The sequence below is a fragment of the Euwallacea similis genome, chromosome 21, assembly GCF_039881205.1.
Source record: "Euwallacea similis isolate ESF13 chromosome 21, ESF131.1, whole genome shotgun sequence".
Lineage (NCBI taxonomy): Eukaryota > Metazoa > Arthropoda > Insecta > Coleoptera > Curculionidae > Euwallacea > Euwallacea similis.
In genome coordinates this window covers 230,616-252,381 of record NC_089629.1, presented here as the reverse complement: position 1 = coordinate 252,381, position 21,766 = coordinate 230,616, and the positions used below count along the sequence as shown (strand labels likewise).

Sequence of the window (21,766 nt, the reverse complement as noted above, 5' to 3'; positions counted from 1 at the left end):
TGATAATTTCGAGATTTAGCCAATTTTGATTATTTTTTTGGCGGATAGACTAAAATCATTCGAAATTAATTACTTTTATCTGGTTTTCTGAATAAAGCTGATTTTATAGGCATACTACAAGAATAAACATTTGATCGTCAAATTCGATTACGAAAACTTTATTTGTCAAAATTAGGAAAAACAGTTTATTGTGCAAAGTAAAATCTACTCAGGAGATGGAAAAACAAACCTTAAAATAACAGTAGAATCGATTAAACAGTATATTACCTGTACCTACCATCGCAATATTCGTATCTTAAGTTAAAGTCAATAGAGTTCTTAATGTAGGAAATTATATATAGTACCTACTTAATGCCTACACTAAAACAAGCTGACTTTCTTTTTCATTTCTTGTTGCTTCCATCGTGGCAGTTTTTCGAAGTCTATATAGGTCATCTTGAATAGAGACACAAAATCGTCATGGGTAAGATGCAACTAAAAATGTAAAAATAGTCATGTATAGTCTGATGCTTATGAGTAAAAAATTAAGTATGATTTGTGCGTGAAGACTTGAATCAAAATCATCTAAAATGTAAACGTTCCGCTGCTTCCCATAATAGATTTAAAGGGTGATCATTAAAAAAAAGAGGAGAAAATTCCTCAATATTGGAACATTGTGTGAGCCTTTTGTTGAAGTGAGACGCCTATCTCTTGTTAGAAATATTGAAGATAATGTAAATATCATGTTTTTCTGACAATGTTTTACAGCTACGCAAGACCAGTTGATATTTTTTCGTCTATTCTTTTTGTTATCTACTAGATAACACAATGAAAAACTGGTATCGTTTCTGAGATATCCATACATCACCATTCTTATCTTAGAGACGGTGTTTTTCTAGTTATACTTACTTCCTTGTTTAAAGCGTCTACCCTTGAAGGTAGCCGATCATTAGGTTCCTTCAGAATATTTATTGGGTACTTCTCGTAATGATCGAAATCAGTATTACCTGATGAAGAATGTGAATGGTGACTAATAGGGACTTTCGGATCAGTATTCAACATCTCTATGTCTAGTCGTATCTTGGTAAATGTTCTATAACTCTAAAAGAGAAATGTTATGCCATCTACGAAGATAAGTAACTTTCACTATTAGCACAAACCTTCCACAACTTTTTTTCCCATTTGGGAAAGAAGCCTGTAAATGTAGGAGTTTCTCTTCCTTGTTTAATGTGGATTATTGTAGTGCTCATATCTCTATTTGTTGGGTCATTTTGCAGATATTGCAAGGCCATTTGAATGCTTAATCTTTGGTCTTCCCGGGCGCTAAGCTTACCGATCCATACATATAAAGAGTCGTTCGTGTCCAGAACCATTACGTTTTCTGGGAGTAGGTCTTTTTGTTGGAAAAACAAAATCTCCTCTGCTAAAAGTCCATTAGAATTATTGGTAAATGAAATAGTTAAACATTCTTGAAGTCGATGATGTATTGCACCAAATCTTTTTTGCCTATCTTCTTGTCAAAAAAGAAAATGAGTAGAGAAAAAACTATAAAAAAGACAGAAAAAAATGCCATGACCTACAGTTTTACAAATAAAAAGTACGCAGGGTGCTAAGAAAGTCCTGTCGTATGACTTTATTAATTAACATTTTTCAAAATATTTTGCATCACAATTAATACACTTCAACATACGCTGAAACCACTCTACAAACATTTGCTCCCACTTTTCTAGAGGTATTTCGGAGCATATTTCATCCTAGACTGCTATCATTTCATCTGCATTTGGAAAACGTCGACCTTTTAATTGTTTTTTACGTAGGGGAAAAGTGCGAAGTCACAGAGAGCAAGATCTGGACTGTAACTAGGATGTTCTATTAGCTGCAACCCAGAGTTTTCCAAAAATGTCGCAGCTAGTTGAGCACAGTGTGCTAGCGTATTGTCGTGATGGAGAAACCAGGTGTCGAATTAAAAATTTGGTCGAAAATTTTTAAGGGACTAAATAACTTGAGGCAGGCAATGTTCGGTATACCATTTTGTAGTAATAGTTTTTTGACTATCTAATACAACACGACTAATTATTCCGCATTTTGCTACGAAAACAGCGATCATTTGTTTGCAAACAGATCTAGATTGTTTTACCATTGTTGGAATTTCCTTATCTTCAAGTACCCATACTTTCGACTGGGACTTATTTGGAACATCAAAGTAATATAGCCACGTTTCATTACCAATAATTATAAAATTAACACTGGGTAACTTCCCTGATTCAAATTTTTTTAGCATGCTTCTGCACCATGTTACTCAATGTTGCATTTGATCGTTGGTTTGCCGATGAGATATCCATAAGGAACAAACTTTTTTTAAATGAAGGCGTTTGTACAGAATCTCATGCACTGCAGGTGTATTAATCCTTAAAGTGTTCTTAATCTGCCGATATATTACATGCTTATTTTTGTCGACCAGTTTTTTTACAGTAGAGATGTTTTTTTCGTTTATGATTTCTTCAGGTCGTCCTGAACGAAACTCATGATCCAAGTGAAAATCACTGCGTTGAAAATTGAAATACCACCGTTCTATAGTTCTTAGGGATGGTCCATTTTCACTAAACACACCAAATATTTTATCAAAGCATTAATGAGCTATTAAACCACGTTTGAAATTATAGGCGAAAATCACCCTATTATTATGTTTGGACAATTCTAACATTTTACAAATTTCAATAATTCACTGTAAGATATTCAGTGAACATAAATGCTTAAGATTTGGTAAATATGCGTAAAAAAGTGTAGATTTAAAAACAAAATATGTCTAACATGTTTTTGTTTTTGTATATTATCGTACGACAAGACTTTCCTAACAACCTACTTAAATATGCATGACTCTTGGACTTTTTTGATATTATGGTTGGTTGCTTTTGCCATTTTATTCTTACTCTTCTGTGTTCATTATTAGTGATTTGCATTCCTAATGTTTCAGTGTACTAACGAAAACGAAACGTCTATACAGGGTGGTGACGATTTCGATGTGTCACTATTGGGATCTCGAAAAGTAGAACAGATAGAAAAATGGTTAAATTAGAGAAAAGTTGCGCATTTTAGGGCCCTCTCATATGAGCTTTTAAAAAAGCAAAATAGTCTGTCATTTTTGAATTATCTGAAAAAAACTGAAAACCGTCGATTTTATTTTTTATTGTTTTCTTCGCTATTATAAGGGGTAGAAATATGAATTTTGGTATACATACTTAATTCGATGAAAGGAATAATTGACATTAGAATAAAGACGATACATGTTATAATTTTGAAGATACGGCACCCAACTTTCGTTTTTCTTATGGACGCCATATTTCATTTTTATACTGTTGGATAGAGCAGAAAATTTCCTTTACAATACATTACAAAATATTTTCAAAAAATCACGTTAAAAAAAATTCTAATCGCTTTCACCATTTCACTTTTGATAAAGATATTGTTTATATCGGGTGAGCCATGAGAAAAAAAAGAACTACTTTGCTGCGACGAATTGAAAATAGTTACGCCTTATTCAAATCTGAATTCAATCTGTTTTTGCAAAGTGTGAAGTATACTAAAATGTTTTCAAATGAAGAAAAACATGATATGTACAATTCCTACGTACGTAGTTATAGGAATTGTCGAACGCCTGCAGAAAATTATCATTAATTATACCCTGAAAGGCAACAGCCAAATCCTGCAATATTTTCTAGGCTTTCTCTAAATTTAGCAACCTATGGTAGCTTCCAGCAGGTACGTTCACTGAAATATCGACTAAGAACTGCTAATATCAACGAAATCAACGTTTTGGCGCAAATTGAAATTAATCCTGTTAACTCAAATCGCAACATTGCCAACGAATGTAACATTCACGACAGTATCGTTCGTAAGATGTTGAAAAAAAAAACAAGCTCCATGATTACAAATTCCTTCCTGTTCAAACGTTTCATGAGGGTGATGCACAACGAAGATTGGAATTTTACAATTGGTATATCGGAAAACTACAAGACGATTTACATTTCTCCAGGAAAGTGCTTTGGACCGACGAATCTTTTTTTATCAATAGTGGAATATTTAACAAGAAAAATCAGCACTTTTACTCCACAGTAAATCCTCGTTTAGTGAGGCAGGGTAGTCCTCAAATTATATTTTCGTTAAATGTATGGGCTGGAATAATTGACAGCAAAATTTTGGATCCTGTGTTTATCAATAATCAATTAAACGGACGCACATATGCAAATTTTCTGCAAGACGATTTAGAAAATTTAATGGAAGAAATTCCATTAGCTGTCGAGCAGGACTTATGGTTTAAAAATGATGGCGCTCCACCTCACAACACAAATGTTGTGAGGCAAATTTTAAATAATAGATTCCCCAACAAATGAATGGACACTAATGGGCCTATTCGGTGGTCACCACGTTCTCCATACTTAAACTCTTTGGACTTCTTCTTGTAGGGTATTGTAAAGAACGATGTGTTTGCAACCGTTACAAACAATTTAGAACACCTAGAAATGAAGATAACTAATTCCTTTTAAGGAATATTACAGGAAAGTGTTCTAAGAGCTGTGGATTAAATGAGCTTAAAAACACGACTTTGTGTTCAAAATAATGGTGGCCATTTTGAACAGTTATTAAATTAGTTATTTGTTCTGGGAAAAACGTTTGTTAAGTTTGTAGGTGTAAGATATTAATGTTAGAATAATATAGAAATAAAATTTTGTAATTGTTTTGTTTTTTGTTTATTTTATAATTTTCGAAATCTTAATAGTATAATATCTAAATCGTCATCGCCGCTATGGCCCAACCGATATAAAAAATATCTTTATTAAAAGTGAAGGTGATTAGAAATTTTATTTTTTCATGGAATCTTTTGAAAACATTTGGTAATGTGTTACATATATTAGTAAAGGAAATTTTCCGATCTATCCAACAATATAAAAATATAGTATAGCGTCCATAAAAAAACGAAAGTTGAGTACCGTATCTTCAAAATTATAACATGTATCGTCTTTATTCTAATGTCAATTATTCCTTTCATCGAATTAAGTATGTATACCAAAATTCATATTTCTACCCCTTATAATAGCAAAGAAAACAATAAAAAATAAAATCGATGGTTTTCAGTTTTTTTCAGATAATTTAAAAATGACAGACTATTTTGCTTTTTTAAAAGCTCATATGAGAGGGCCCTAAAATGCGCAACTTTTCTCTAATTTAACCATTTTTCTATCTGTTCTACTTTTCGAGATCCCAATAGTGACACATCGAAATCGTCACCACCCTGTATAAATATATTGCAAAAGATTTGAAGAATTTAGTTTTTCAAAACACCAAAGACCAATTCCAGCCAACCAAAGGACCAACTCACCACACCAATTTTGATAAAAAGTTAATGAGCTCTACCTTCGAATTTTTTTGAACCATTATTGCAGTAAAAGAGTCTAGGCAGTCGAATGTCATAATCGTTCCGAATCATTTTGGTGGAGTAGTTGCAGTGTCCTCCAAGGTGCGTAAAAAAATCATCTTTTTCTTTACCTAGAAAATCGGTTCGATATAATTAAGGCAGTACCTACCTACTTTATGCGGGCATTCTTTAAGGGACTATGAAGTTCCTTTAAATATCAGTGCAAATAATAAAGGTGTTTTAACTTTTTGCTTTCTTAAAAAAACTGTTCAGAATCGTCGCTGTCAGCGCATAAAAATCTTTCTAGATAATAAGTATAAATATAGAGTAGTGGTCTTTATAGGGGTTAAGGATTCTGGTTTGTTACAAAATTTATAATAATATTGTAGTTACCGTTTACCTTCTAGAATGAGTTCAAAATCTTTCCCAGCGAAACCTTTGGCCATTTCTCTCTGGTCTCCTGTTGAATAATTTCCGCACCACACATAATATCGTTTGCCCCTTCGCAACACAAAACAAGAGTTTGAGTCCAAAGATGACGCAGAAAACTCTACTTGCTCAGCTTTCGCGCTATATGTGGTTGATCCGTAGATTCTTAGTAGATATTGATGGGGATTCTTCAAGTTTTTACCACTCTCTGTTAAACATTTCAGAAAAATGCCTTAATATTGGGATTGTTAGGACAGAAACGTTACACTTTTCCTTGATGGATTGTCCACTGCTTTAACTATTCTAGTGCGAATATTAAACATATTATTTACCATCAAAGTCAATTCCTCTCCCTTTAAAAATGGTGAGTTTTCCCTTAAAAAGCTGGAGGAAGTGAGCAGTCTCTCTACCCTGAATAATTCTGGCTTGAAAGCCGAGTTGCCCCAATTCATCATCAATTTCTGTTAATTTGGACGTAGTTATGTTGATTTCTTCCTGTGTTGCATGATGCCCCTAGAAAATATAGGGGTTATTATGCTAATTATATTCATTATCCAGCGTTGAGCTCAGCATTTAGAACACCAGCGACGTGCCGATATTAGGAGCTTTTTGCGACACAATTACTCACAATCCAGCAGTATAAAAGATGTTTCTCTTCATGTGCAGTTTGATAACTGTACAGAGCGATATAACAATCCCCCGAAAAGAAGCACCCATGCCGTTCCTTGGAGATTTCTACAATTCTCGAATTTTTAATTCTCCACACAGTCATTCCACCAGAACCGTCATCGATCAATTGGGTCTCTGCAGCTAAATTCGGGCGATCCTCCATCGTTATTGGATCAAATTTAGTTATGAGCATTGGCATTTTTGGGGCTAAAATATTTATTAAAGAAAATAGTAGTTTTATTTAGTTCGCCTCACCTTTTCCTTTCGGAAGTTCAGTTTTCCAAAACTTAAATAAGAATTTAAATTCTACAGGCTCAGCTCCATCCACTGTTCTGGTGACTCTAGTATCGCTGGGATATTTCTTCTTTTTCACAAATCCTCTGGCATTTCGCAAAGCTTCATTCTTCTCTTTTTCACTTACTCTTTTACCCACCCATACCCATATACCGTACCTATCTTGGTCTATAATAAAAACGTCCTAAAATTTATTAGTATGCACTCTCAACTAGGCAGACCGAGAAACCTCATTGTCTTACATCCGAACATAGATCAGTACAGGATAACGGGCCGTTCTTTACTTCGGCCACTCTATATTTGCCATTGTTTTCTGAACATTTATATAAACGTAAGCTTTTTTTGGATGGGGAAATAAGTTCGTTTTCGTTAATGTTATCCGGCATTACTATTCTTTTCTCTAGAGGTAGGTATTTGTTGAATTCTTTTTGGACATCCGCGTCGATCGTTTTCTCATAACCATCGTCGACAAAAACAATGTTGGGAATTTTAAATTGGTCTTTCATCTCTTGGGAAATCTAAAAATTTCAGTTTATTTGCTAAACAATCCACAGAAAGAAAAGTAGCGCTTTCCTCCATTGTGATGTAAATTATTATACCGGATGTGTACGAAATCGTTTAACAGAGCATTATTTGAACACAGCAAATTACAAAATTTTAAAATTTCGGGTGGAGGTGTGTTCCCTTCACCCCACAATATCTATTTCTTTATAAAAACAATTTCATCCCATTTCCAGTTATCTAGAAGCGACACCAATTTTCTGATTTATGCTTTTAATGTATTTGTAAATACAGAGTATTAAGTATTTACTTTTTGTCTTTAACATCCTATATCTTAAACTTTTTAAGTTCCTATAACTTGTGGTCACTCCTGAGTTACCCAGAGAGCGAGAGGTGACTTCTATAGGTGTTCTTCTTCAATATCCTTGCAAATGACATGGAAACAGACGTTGGTATGAAAAATACGGAACAAGAGAGAACAAGAAATTTTGATTTGTTAATCATCTGAATTGAATATCACAAAAAAGTTTCAGGTGAGAAACTGTTTGATGCTAAGGAAAACTAATAGTACAGTTTCCAAACAAAAAACAGGTACCTACAAATGCAAAATTAACTACCTACACACTGTTATGAAACACTATAGGTCCTTTGAAAAGAATAAGACCGGAGATAAGCTGCGAATTAAAAATAGTAAAAAACCTTAACCCTTACCGTGGTAGCATGTCGTTTCTCCTCCACATTAGCCGCTCGTCCCACCCAAGCAAAAATGGTTTCTGGAGTTTTGATAATAAAAACGTCTGAACTGGTGAAATTATCCCAAGAAAGACTACTCATTTCAATAAGGGCTGGGGTGCTCTTGCCCTTTACTCTATATAACTTTGGTAATTGCCTGTTGCCATTTTGGAGCATGGCTGGTTTAAGAATCCTTTAATGCATACTCCAAATTAAACACGTGAAAGAGTTTTTTATGAATAATTTACCTAAAACCATTTTTAAAGTAACTCAAAAACCTGTCGCTCTCATTGCCCTGAGTCTCTCTGTGTTGGGTTGAGATGCAATTCAACAATCCATCAAGTTCCACAGTTTTATATGCAGCAACTCCAGATTTTTCTGGAGTTGTACCTGCGCCCAACCAGAAATGTATGTGATATTCGATGTTTTTTCCTTTGAGGTCTCTCGCCTGAAATTATTAAAATAAGGTTTCTCTTCATCTTTTGCTAAAGAAATTATGGTAATGGCTGTTTTTTTTAAAATAAAATAACTGCTTGTACGTATGTAAACATTATCTGTATAAGGATGGTTACCACAGAGTCAATTCCAGAAGACTGCCCATAAGGGGAAGCAGCATAAATAATGTATGATTCGGTGTCATAGAAGGTTCCGTACTGGTCTCTGGTCAGTGCCATAACGTTCATATTCTGAAAGAAAAGAATTTCTGGCTGAGTGCAAACATGGAAAACAAATATAAATCTAATTGCCTTTAGTACAGAAGTTTTGAATGCACAATAAAACTTTTTTCATTAATGGAAATTTTGATATATGCACTCATAAGATTCAGATATTTCAGTTTGTTACTTCACTAGGATGATTGATAATCTTCATTAGTGCAATTGCTTGACGATTGCACTTGTGTATATTCAATGTATTAAAAAGAACTACTACTAGTGTGCCAATAATTTAATATTTAAAAAGCGGTAATTTATTATCATTGCACGTACGTACCTCAACTCTCCATATAAGAAAATCTGCAAAGTTTTTATTAATTTTTTTGAAAGCGACATCAGTATTTCCTTGTGCATCGGTGCCAATCCCGTCGTCCTGAAATTTTAATTAAACGTATTTAAAAAAAATTAATTGTCGTCTGTAATTGTACAAATACATCAAAATTACTGATAACTATGCATGAAAGCTTGAAGTCCAAAAACTGCATGAGCTTATTTCCATATTATAGCAGAAGAGGCCTAGATCATCCTTCAGCATCTTAATACAAATATAAAAATAAACGAATTACTTTTATCGAAACTTTTTTAGGTTGAGTGCCAAATTATCTAGTTATTTTCATGAACGAGAGGAATTTTGGACTCACACATTAAAGTTACAGTGTAGTTTTCCCTGGATTTCCGCAACAGTTACTACACTACTTGCTAAAAGTTCCTCTGATATTCGAGGAATCGAAGATAATTTTTTTTTCTTTAATTTTGTAAAAAGAAGTCCCTTCTCTCTGCACTTGAAAAAATGCATTCAAGTTGTTTCTAGATAAAAAAACCTTCATGCATGATTTTGGCAATTTGTTAGTATTGAATATACAGGGTAAGCCAAAAATAATAAGCCAACACCAAACTGGAGATACTAATGACCGAAATATTGTGATCAAGCTCTACATGGTTTATACCAATGTCGCTGGTTTAAGAGATATAGTGTGTTCCAAGTTTAAATTTTATTCTGAAATTTCTCAATAATTTTCAGAAAGTTTTGATAGTATAAATCTGAAAATTGGTAGTTTTTTGTTTTTTAGTGTGCGAATTACGAATTTTAAAGTTATTTTAACGTTCCTTCTAGAGGGCGCTGCATCATTGTATTATTAAAGTAATTTAAGACATTTTTTTCCGTTGAGCCATGCTTAAAACAAGTCGAAAATTTAAAAGAACGCTTAATATATAATATAATAACAGGGAAAATGTACTCTTGTTTAGGTTGTCTAAATCTATCGATTTTTAAGTTATTTGCACTTAAAAGATTCAAAGTATTTTGCTATGGTTTTTTTATTCTTAAAAGATGAAAAGGTACGGAGAAGTAATAAAAGCAACAATAAATAACAATAATAATTATTGATAATAGTAATAATTACAAGCTTCAAATCAAATGTTGGAAGTGTTTACCACCTACCTCAATACATTTTAAAATACTTAAATGTCTTAATGTTATGTTAATGTCATGTTAAATGTTCTTAAATGTCTCTGAATGTTAAACAAAATTTTCTTATTATTTTTAAATATATTCGTCGTTGCTTGTATTCTCCGTCGTAGCTCCTGAAGAGAATGGAAATTTTAAAAAATCATAGCAAAATACATTGAACCTTTTAAATGGAAATAATTTAAAAATCGATATTTAGGCAACCTAAACAAGAGTATATTTTCTTTACAGAATTAAGCATTCTTTTAAATTCTCGAATTGTTTTGAGCATGGCTTAACAGTTAAAAAAATATGTCTTAAATTACTTAAATAATACGGTGAAACTAGCGCCCTCTAAGAGCAACATCAAAATGACTTTAAAATTCGTAATTCTCACACCAAAAAACATAAAACTACCAATTTTTAGATTTACACTATCAAAACTTTCTTAATTATCGAGAAATTTCAGAATAAAATTTAAACTTTAAACACACTATATCACTTAAACCAGCGACATTGGTATAAGCTATGTTGAGTTTAATCACAATATTTTGGTGATTAGTATTTCTAATTTAGTGTTGACCTATTCTTTTTGACTCATCCTGTATATAATATTGAAAATATCTCTCGAGTCATGTTAGTCATGACTGCATAAAAAATTTGGACATTTTAGTGACTACTTACCTATACAGAGTACTTCACAACTTATCGGACAAACTTCAACCACATATGCATTATTACATGAGAACTCCATTTGTTAAAAAAAAATGTAGTGAAAGTTCTACAGTTAACCAGATAAACGATAATAAAAGTTTATTTATTGTATTAAACTGTTTCCTCTATTTGACTGGATTAAAGTTAATGCTTTACGTATAAATAGACAAAAAAGTGCCTTGCTTTGCCGTACACTAAGACAATATCCATTAGTTCCTTATTAGCATACACATAAGCCATTTTTCTTAACAAATAATTTATAAAAATCAACTTTTACAGAAAGAACGTAGTTTTATTCAAATGACCACTAATTGACCGTTTTCCAAGCAGGTCACAAACAATAATGATATAACGTTAGATATTGTCGCTCCTTATCAGTATGTAAAAGCATAAACATTTTTTGTATTTTTTTGTCAATTTGCACGTAAAGTGCTAATTTTCAATACAATCAAATGGATGAATGAGTTTCAAACAATAAATAAACTTTTATTATTGTTTATCTCGTTACCTGTAGAACTTTCATTAGATTTTTTTGGAAAAATGGACTTTTTATGTAACAGTACACATGTTGGTGAAATTTGTCCGATATGTTGTGAAACGCCCTGTATACAAAAATTATTCCCTTTGCAGATATTTTGCTTTGAGTGATTTTATTATACACTAATACGTACGACAAAATTATAGCGAATAAGTGAAGCAGCCAAGTAAATCCCTATGCCCTTATGACTAATTTAAAAACGGTGTTAACTGTAAATTGATCAAATTAGCCTTAAAAAAGTTAATTGCACAATTTTTTGTTCATAATCACTCGAAAATAAATATTAATTTAATTCCGTTATTGCGGGTAATAAAAATGATGCGCTTGATGCGAAAAATATGCCTGCTCTAGTTCGCCGGAAATGGTTAACTCTTTTAATTATCTGTTTAGCAAATAACTGTGAAGCATGCTAGATCAACATAAAGTGAACTAACGGCTGCACTAAACGGTAACTCTACAATAATAAGTGTTAAAATCAATCATTAATTGCTTTCGGACGTTTTGGTATCTACACGCAGGCCATAAAAATGATATTGTCATAAATCTTATTTCCCGTGTCCAATTACTGGGCAATTCCACGATGCAGCTAGCGTAAATCATGTAAACCCAAACTCTAAGATATAATTAGGCGAAAGGTAAGAGCAAAAACGTGCATTATATTGTCAGGTACCTATATACCGTTTACAGATACATACGTACATATCTAGGTATCTATGTATAATGTGAGGCTGGAGCATAGCATGCTAAATTATAGATATGGTATACAGTATATCCCAAATTGATTTTACATGTATGGGAATTTGGGTTAGAGAAGATGCAGAGTCGGATCTAGATGAAAAAACTCATCCCTCATGCAATTTCTGAAAATTGATTTATTCCCCGCCCTTCTCCGGAGAACTGAGCATTATGTGAAACTTTCACTTTTACACTTTGCACTCTAGTCTAACGATTGTATAGGGTGCCCCACACTGTATAGAACATTAAGCGTTTTTCGAGAACCGTTGAGAGAAGCACTGAGAAAAGTTGACCAGACAGGCTAATGAAATTGCTCTATATTTTGAGAGTATTTTGAAACATGCGGTACTGCCGCTTCTATGATAAAGTAGCACCAACTTTCAAATTTTAAGTGAAACATAATGTATATTACTGACAATTTGAATTTTCTAATGGCCAATTTGATGCCATTTTGAAAACGATATTAAGTTTTTTCATTTTTTAGTTGTTTTACAAAAATCGAAAACGTTTTCCGAAAAGTTCTGTAATTGTATAAAGAAACCGTTTTATTTTAGTTCTAAGGAAATAGGCAAAATCAAGGTCAAAATTCACGTTTGAACTCATAGCAGACAAAAGAAAATTGCTCGAATAATCATTATTTTGTGCTCTCATTTCGAAAGAGAAAATTATGTTTTATGCTTGATTGTAGAAAAAAACTCTTATGCTTTCTTTTCTTCGTAGATCGCATGTTGTTATACATTCTTCACATCATTTGATAGTAGCCATTGTTATTGTTTTTTTTTGTTAAATACCGCATAATTCTCCATTTACCAGAAGAACCACAAAGCAGTAGGGCATAACTAAATTATCGTAAATCCGTTAAGTAGTCAATTTGATTTGTATAATAACTCCCATTTTGTGAGCAAGTGCGAAATAGCTTCGCGTTATTTAGAAGGGTTTTTACCTATTATAAGACATTAGGGAAAAGAAAAGATTTTGTTAATGGATTTTTTTGATTTGTATGAAACAATTTAAAAATAAAAGAGTAAACTTTAATAATAAATTTTTCACACAATTTGTTGATAAAGTATACCATTTTTATATGCAGTACAACTTCTCGAAAAACACTCTTGATTTTCAACTTTAGGTGTGTTCTTTGTCTATCTCATTACTCTTATATAATAAATATGCATCATCTAGAAAAGAGAAACAATAAGAATCAATGTAATATCAATAAAACCCTTATATTTTTGAAGTCAGAAAGACGAGAACTATCGAACAATATGACCATATATAACGCGTCCTAGTTTAAAAAACAGAAATTTGATCTGCCACGCTTTTTGGAAGATCTTATATATTCCAAATATACTGGGTTCAAACTTTTAGATAAAATCCTATATCTTCTACACAAAGCCCTTTTTCGAAAATGTATAACAAAAAAGGTGAAACAAGGGACCTTCATTACGAGAAATCTTGCACGTAAGATTTGAATATTGTAAATAAGTAGGTACATACATATTCACTTATGATATCAAAAACTTGCATTTTGATTCCACTGCTTCTTACAATAAACTAAGTTCAACTAAACTTCTCACTTGCCACTTTGAAACGTTGCAAATTAAGGAAAATTACTTCCGTATAAACGATATAGATACCGAGCTCTAAATTCCGGCCGGATGGAAAGTGGACGAGAGCAAGCACGAAGAATAACGAGTTGTATATTTGCAGTAGGTACTTCGGTACTTCTTGACGGTGATGGCCCAGAAAGTCCCCACTATGTAGTTAAAAATAATAACGCGAGAGCAAGCACCGTGTTGAAACACCTCAACAATTGTTAAACACATATTATTCATATTTAATAACTTGACTTTACCTTTTCTTTCGGTATTTCCTTTTGAAGCTCTGTTTTACTTTTAAATATACACTCAATGGCATTGTTAAATAATTCGAGTAGTAAATTACGATAAGTGTACAAACTAAACAATTTAAAGCTTCTACCGAAGAATTCGGTTCGATGAAGTTCGATGAACGATTTTTATTTAAAAAACTGCAAAATTACAAGTTAAAACATATTTAGAATATTTTAAAATTGCGATACAATTCAACTTGACCACATTGTTGAGGTACTTACGCTCATTCTATGATTCACTCAACCAAAGAATAAATCGCTAACAAAAATATCAATACTGAATAATGTTTGACGGTGTAAAGAAAAAATTATTTAATACTTCAAAATCGCTAGTTTATTTCTGAAAAAACAATGTGTCAATTGTGTACTTTTTTGGTGACCACCTAATTCTTTCGATATGATTCCACTCCTTCTCTTTTGGGACTTATTAAGCACCACCAAAAAATGTTGATAATAATGATATTGATTTAAAAAAAAAACGCAAACAGTACATTGTTCCTTCAAGAATGAAAAAAGCTTTTGGAATATGAAATAAAAATGCCAGGTCCGTATTTTTAAAAAAATTAGTTGATATTGATGCTTTGAACGCGAATTGTCATCTGTGAATTATAATCAGCCTATGTTATGGTAATAAAGGCTATAAATGTGAAATAGTTCCATTTTATAATTTGGCCCAATTTTATATTTTTCGTAAAATCTCTGAAACCAAAAATTATTTTGTAACGCCGTTTACGACATATTAAGTATCTGAAAGTGACAACTTTTTTCCCATTTGACCGATGTTATAGCTCATAGAGTTTCGGAGATATAGAGCAATAGTAATGGGACTGTGATTAAACCAGCCAATGTTCAGGTCATTAAATTGGAACGCATGACGAATTTAATATTACCCAGAGTTGCAGTTGACTAGATTCAATTTTTCGTTTCGACTCTTGACTTCTATATTGGGTAGGTACCTATTTTAGTTCATATCATTACTCGGAAATTGGATGCCTTACTTAAAGCAGCATGATACCCAACTTTGAATACCCGCAATATGTCACGGTACCAATTCTAAACTTAACGTTTTTCTATAAGTACTTTACTGTTAATTAAAGTAGTTCTACTTTAATTAAGTATTGGTAATGTATTAGTAGTAATCTTATTAATTTGAAAACATGCAATCATGTCGACATAAAGCGTCCATCAGCAGTTACATAGCTAGTTACAGGAATTTCTCTATTTTCATGGTGGTTCCGAGAACATTATATTGAACTGTTGTGAAAAGAAAAGCAAATTTGATAAAATGCGAAAAGGCGTGAATATATGAAACAGATATCAAATAAATTAAGCGCCAGATGAAGTAGGGCAGGTATGAATTTTATCTATTTCTTCCCATTAAGGACTAAATTATAAATGTGCTGTCAACTTTAATTACAAGCTAATTTTTTAGAAGCACTTAAATAACGCAGTCATTAGTCAGGTTCTATGGAAACCGGCTTGATATTAAAGTTAACAGCCCATTAATAATTTGACTCTAACAAGATTTAGATAACGATTTAAGTTGATGTTCAGTGATTTTTCACTTATCACTTTTGGTGTTCTACGAGAAGAAACATGATCAATGGCTTCTTTTTTCATGTCAACGAACTTATTATGTGAAAAACAACCTAGTCTAGCCTTCGCCAAAATACCCTATACATAAGAAGGACGTATTTGATGCACGTTAGTACTTAAATTTATCATAAACCCGGAAAGTAAAATATACGTGTACAATATTTAAACTGCACTTACCGATCTCTTATGCACATACTCATTTTTTATCATATCTTTATTTTTATTGCTACAACAGTTTTTTTTTTAATTTTAGCTCACTATTATCCCACCAAAGATGACCTAGACTGTTGCATTTCATATATGTATATCCGACATTTACGCTATAAGGACGGAACCACGCATGTTGGGTCCAATTGTTTGTTGGGCATTGCCGAAGAGGCCCATCATTGTTGTTAAAACTATGGTGATGCGATAGCCGGATATGTTTGTAATCCGTGAGAATTGCCAAGGTCAATATTTCACGAAACCCTTATACAGGGTATATTATAAATTCATTGCAGGAGGTGACTCAGTATTATATACACATGAATGGTTTTGTGAAATATATAAAATCATTGCTCGAGAAAGAAAAAAACAAATTAAGAATAAAGGAAAAAAATTACAGGGTGCAGCAGCAGGCAAAGCAGGTACCTTTATTTCATAACTCCGTTAGCAAAAGGGAATTAACAAAACCAGCAACGATCACTATAGATTTACAAATATGGAGCGCAATTTTATTAAATTAAAATTTCTACTTGTTTATTCAGGCTTCTTCATCATATTTAAGTTGCGGGACATCGCTTTGCTCGTCTCGCGGAACCTCACTAGTTACACAAAATAATGCATTTCTGAGCTGGTTCTCAGGCACTCACATGAGTTTGCAGAATTTGCTTTGTCATCATGTGTGTACCTTTAAATACCCACTTTTAACACTTATCATTCCATAAATAACTATTCTTTTCTTTAACTTTCTTTGTCGAATTTTAAGTTTTAGCGCTCGTTTTTGAAAGCAAGTTGTGGGCAACACGAAGGCAGAAGAAAATTACACAGCAGCGTCGTTAACTCATAAAATAGAAGAGCTAATAACAGAAGTGCAGACGACCGCAAAAACGTTCCAGAGTAGAAAACCGGAACGAATGAATTATGAGAAAATTAAGAAATACGAATATCCAGGAACGAGACGGTTTCCAATCGTGATTTTTACAAAAACATCTCATTGAAAAAAGTTATTAAGAAATCTGCGTACAAGAAGTGCGCAGATTCCTAAGGGTAATAGCTGAGGGTTTCTATTGTACTCGATAGCGCAGCGCATGAGCTGCCAGCAACAGCAGGATGCCAACTTTCAACGATCCCGGAATTCGTACACGCATATCCCTATCTTCACAGACAAAAGAGTGTTTTTCTAGATAAGTGTGATTATTTCAATATAAATAATAATTTAACGCACGAAGTGTTGTTTTTTTCATTTAATTTCTAAGTCTGCGATTGCCAGCCGGTTAAATTTTGTGAACAATGGGTAAACACCTGCAGACCGTAGCAGCCCTTGCCTGCATGAAGAGCCTTCTTATGGTTTTTAATTTCATCTTTTGGGTAAGTATAATTACAGTTGAATAAGTGCCACATTAGCGTGTATTGTATGTACAGTAAATACTGTAGCCTTAGTTTTGGCTTCACCATTAGTGAAATCCGTCGTCATGAAGTGGAAATACAAATCTACAAACGATACCTAAACGAAGTACTTGTAATTCAATAGAAGATTTACTTTCTGTAAGGAATGTTTAATTTATAGTTTTTAGCGTTTACGCAGAAGTAGGTGCACATAAAGCAAAAAATAATTTAAAATCTGATTATTCAACTTTAGTTAGAGAAAGGGGTACTAATGAAGTAGATGCACTTACGCACCTTCAAAAAGTATTTTTCAGTCACTCTCTCCCAAAATTGGTAAGATTTTTGTCCATTCTTGACTAACTAACATTTCAAAACCAACCCTAATTTTTTTTCTTAATTTATTTAATTATCTGCTTTATTTTGCAGTTATACAGGGTGTAACATATCATGGAGATATTTTAGGGAGCAATAGTACTTTGCAAAGTAATAAATAAATGCTAATGGGCATAGGCAAAAACGCAAAAGTTAAAGAATTAAAGAAAAAATTGAAATTTGGTATCAAAATTCATACAGCGTCTTCCAAAAAAAAGATATAAGTATAAAATAGTACATAACCCACAAAAAGATAACACTCTATATGTATATGGCTACCGACGATTTTGACATTTTCATGTAGAGGAACTTAAGGAAAATATGTGTACAAAATTTAAAAAAATTAACTTAAAGGTGCACTTGAGAAAAACGCAAAATATAAGAAAAATGTGAAATTTTGCCATTTTATACAGGGTGTCCCAAAATTAAAGCGCCATACTTAAACAGCGTAAATTGCGTCCAAAGACAACACCAAAATTTTATATAAACATATGTTGAAAAATGATTCCTTAACGAGTTATGGTTCTTTAAAGACGTGACTCTGATGATAATTTTGAAATATTTCCATAACAATGCAAGATAACTTGATGAAATTTGGTATGACTTCATACCTTTTAACTCTTAATTGACTGATTGATTGATGTAGCTGACTGGAAAATATTCTGTCAGAAACGCGTTGCACGGGGGGTGTTGGAGTTAAAAAATTCTACATTTTTTTTATGTGGCTGATTTTTTAGTTGCTAATGCAAAATTATGAAACCACATACGTTTCCAGAAAAAAAGGTACTCTTGGTTTACATTGATGGAACGCACCGTTTTCGAATTAAATGAATCGTAAAGAACCATAATTCGTTAAGGAAGCATTTTTTCAACATATGTTTATATAAAATTTTGGTGTTGCTTTTGGATGCAATTCACGCTGTTTAAATATGGAACCTTAATTTCGGGGCATCCTGTATATCAAGAATAGTGCGTTTTTGATCATGGTCTATTAGGATTTTTTTAATTATTTTGGAGAATATTATAACCTTGAAATATCTCCACGATGATATGTTTCACCCTAAATATGGTCAATTTTATTCTCTATTTATCAGTAATAATCATTGCAATGACTTCAAAACGATAATTACTTACATCATATTCAGTTTATCGTCTTCTGCATAAACGCCAAAAATTTCTAAACTTTCACGTTTAGACCAAAATGACTGTTCAAATTTCAAATGGCTGGGGATGAGAATTTTCAATTGAAATTAAGTTTTCTTAAAGGCTGAAGTAAAAATTCCTTCATTAGGTAATTTCAAGAGGTTGGTTTTAGAGTATGGAAATATTACAATGCATCCCAACATTACGACTAAAATTAATTTCCTACTTCATACATTTACCACAAATATTTTTTTTTCAAAACTTTGTGTATTATTTACAATTGTAACTTTATAAATAATTGCTGACTTTTCCAGGTTTCTGGTATCGCAATTTTTGCTATAGGCATATGGATGGAAATTGAGCTGTATAAGTATATGGAAATGAGCACGGAATTTAGTGGAACCGCTCCATATGTCCTGATTGGAACGGGCGCCTTAATAATTCTTATTGGATCCCTGGCGTGTTGTTGCACAGTTAAAGGACAACCAGTATTGCTTTATGTGGTAAGTGAAAATAAAGAAACTACATAAAAAAAAGACCAATCAAAACGCACTTCCATTATAATTAAGCTACTGTCCTAGTAGGTAACATATAAGGTGATATTTCCCGAAAAAAGCACCGCGATGACGACTTCCAATGAATCAACATTACAATTAACATGTATCAACCGTTTTAATAACAGAGAAATTAATAAATCAACCAATGAATTTAGTCATTTAACTTGCGAAATGGAGGACCTATTTACCTACCTGACGAATCTTTGAAAACAATGTGAACCAGGTTTAATGCTATATTCAAGAACGCTTATTAGGTATATTCATAATCCTGTAACGAGAAGTAGACGGACAATAATTAATAAATGATGAAATTACTGTACCGTACCCATTAAAATGGGCCATCCATGCGAAGACGATTACAAGAAACTCGCCTTAAATGGTTCTGACATTGCGGTAGATGATTATGATGGTTATTGCAACGAGTTCTTTCTTCCTTCTTCAGTAGATTAAAATCTAGCAAAGGATGTAACTGCATATATGTCTCCGAGTTTCCGATTGATATTACAATAAATTATCATAATATCCTTTAATATAATAATATAATTCCTTCTTCAACGGATTTCGACGATCAATCTAAACCTTCGGCAAGGCCTTGATGTTTGTCGATTCCCCAAGTTTTATCAGAATTGATTGATATTTGCTACCTGTATTGTATCTACCTGACGGAATTACATTTTAGTTTTTTTCGAAATTTTGACTGTTCTACGCAACTACTCCGGCTCTCTTCATCGAATCCTGTTCACACAGATATAACAAGGAAACATTTTTCTTTCGAGTTCCCCCTTAGTAACCCAGCTATAACCGATAATTGAAAAAAAAACATATCAATTTTTAGTCAGTTTTTCGATTCAACATTAAACAACACTTATTTTTAATCAAACGCTTTTTTGCGTTTTCGACAGAACTGTGAACTAAAAAAAATAAAGATCTAGTAATAGTAGTTTGGCATTCACCAATTTGTCCACATAAATCATTACCTCATACAAGAGAGTAAAGACAGAATTTAGTTAACCGATACTTATATGATATTATATCGATCCTTCGTAGCTTGTCAACATACAGTTAGTTTTGCTCAAAGGTTAACATACTGTCGACCAGTTTTTTAATTTCTTGATAGTCCAAAATGGTAACTTTACGAGTGAGAAACCATCAATAATTAACCTTATTGGATTTAATTCACACTTAATTCGGTTTTCTTTGATATAATATCAATTTCCGAGTTGATATTATTTTATTATTCTAGTATGGAGCTTTCCTGGCGATAGTGTTAGTTTTGGAACTAGGAGCCGGAATTTCAATATTTGCCTATCGATCAAAATTGAAGGAGGGTTTTGATAAAGGACTCACCGATGCTATAATAAATTATCACAATATTAGTAACACCCAAGTTTCATCTGATCTAGATGTAATTCAAAAGACGGTAAGTATATATGTGTATCAACATAGTTCAACTGTGTAAAAATTACAACTAGAAAAAATTAGATGGATGGACATGATAATATTCTCTCCTTGTAAATTTTGTTATAATAGTTATATATCACCCGTTTAAATGAATGATTTTTGAATTATTTAATTTTTGTGTATGAAAGTTCTATAATTTGTTTGTAGATATCCATTTAAACCATTTTATTACAGTTGCACTGCTGTGGAAATCACCGAGCTCAAGATTGGTTAGATCATAAATTACCCATACCCCTTTCGTGTTGTATTAAAGAAGGATGTAATACTGAAGAAGATGCGCATGAAATTTACAACCAGGTAAGAATTTAAACTACCGGTCACTACAGCATATACTTTTGACACTCTGGTTAAAACTTCCTCAAAATATAGATTATCTCGAAATTTCACCAAAACACTACTTAAGACACTTTTACCATGTCAATGGAGTAAATGTTCAAAATTGTCTATCAATCTACATAAACCAACTTTAGGGATATTTCATAGATTTAGGGATATCAGCTTTATTCCTGGTTAAAAACAATTTTGTACATCTCATTGAAATATTTAACATAAATGTAGCTTTACATGTATGAACCAGTTTTCTTAATAATCACCCATTATAATTTTTGTACTGAGAATTGCAATATTATATTCATTACCAAATGTCTCCTCACGAGTTATGGAGATTCTTCTATTGTCATTAGTTTGTGAAATTTATAATCGCTAATGTTTATATATGGATTTATATCTTAGGGCTGCTACGACAAGGTTGTGAACTTTCTGGATGCAAACATTGGGATCGTCGCAGGTGCCGCTGTGGGAATAGCGTTTTTTCCTCTACTTGGTGTAATATTATCTTGTTGTCTTGCGAGCATTATAACCAAAACAAAATATGAGCCTATGGCTTAATCAAACGTCTCCATGTTCGATGATGTATACCGAAACGTATGAAGTTACTTTTAATTACTTATTATATTTAATACATTAATTATACATTATTCTATAATTATATCTATTTT

At 32.5% G+C, this 21,766-nt stretch overlaps 2 protein-coding genes across 3 annotated transcripts; one reads left to right on the top strand and one right to left on the bottom strand.

The window, feature by feature from the left end:
- Nucleotides 1-124: 124 nt before the first annotated feature.
- On the bottom strand, nt 125-16,007 carry qua (villin like protein quail). 2 transcript variants are annotated; one of them, XM_066400650.1, is made up of 14 exons: nt 15,826-16,007; nt 9,008-9,103; nt 8,590-8,703; nt 8,266-8,465; nt 7,997-8,210; nt 7,027-7,302; nt 6,746-6,968; nt 6,450-6,697; nt 6,154-6,334; nt 5,793-6,029; nt 5,392-5,523; nt 1,140-1,399; nt 889-1,080; nt 125-474 (listed from the first exon to the last, which is right to left on the bottom strand). In XM_066400650.1, exons 1-14 carry the CDS (start codon nt 15,856-15,858, stop codon nt 361-363), a joined length of 2,520 nt encoding a protein of 839 aa, XP_066256747.1. In that variant the 5' UTR covers nt 15,859-16,007; the 3' UTR covers nt 125-360. The 2 variants fall into 2 exon arrangements, with proteins under 2 accessions (XP_066256747.1, XP_066256746.1); XM_066400649.1 differs by having other exon boundaries at nt 1,140-1,402; nt 15,826-15,951.
- Nucleotides 16,008-16,908: 901 nt separating this feature from the next.
- LOC136415845 (tetraspanin-7-like) lies at nt 16,909-21,681 on the top strand. The gene is made up of 5 exons (XM_066400698.1): nt 16,909-17,217; nt 19,065-19,253; nt 20,551-20,727; nt 20,943-21,065; nt 21,501-21,681. The coding sequence occupies exons 1-5, from the start codon at nt 17,140-17,142 to the stop codon at nt 21,654-21,656; spliced, it is 723 nt and encodes a 240-aa protein (XP_066256795.1). The 5' UTR covers nt 16,909-17,139; the 3' UTR covers nt 21,657-21,681.
- Nucleotides 21,682-21,766: the final 85 nt, after the last annotated feature.

Bases quoted from the DNA above. Each gene is read 5' to 3' on its own strand.
- qua (XM_066400649.1), bottom strand. From the start codon at position 15,858: ATGATAAAAAATGAGTATGTGCATAAGAGATCG. The intron at 6,698-6,745 runs GTGAGGCGAACT...TAAATATTTTAG, and splicing joins TGAACTTCCGAAAGGAAAAG to CCCCAAAAATGCCAATGCTC. The intron at 6,030-6,153 runs GTAAATAATATG...AATGTTTAACAG, and splicing joins GAGAGGAATTGACTTTGATG to AGAGTGGTAAAAACTTGAAG.
- LOC136415845 (XM_066400698.1), top strand. From the start codon at position 17,140: ATGGGTAAACACCTGCAGACCGTAGCAGCCCTTGCCTGCATGAAGAGC. The intron at 19,254-20,550 runs GTAAGTGAAAAT...TTATTATTCTAG, and splicing joins AACCAGTATTGCTTTATGTG to TATGGAGCTTTCCTGGCGAT. The intron at 20,728-20,942 runs GTAAGTATATAT...ATTTTATTACAG, and splicing joins TAGATGTAATTCAAAAGACG to TTGCACTGCTGTGGAAATCA.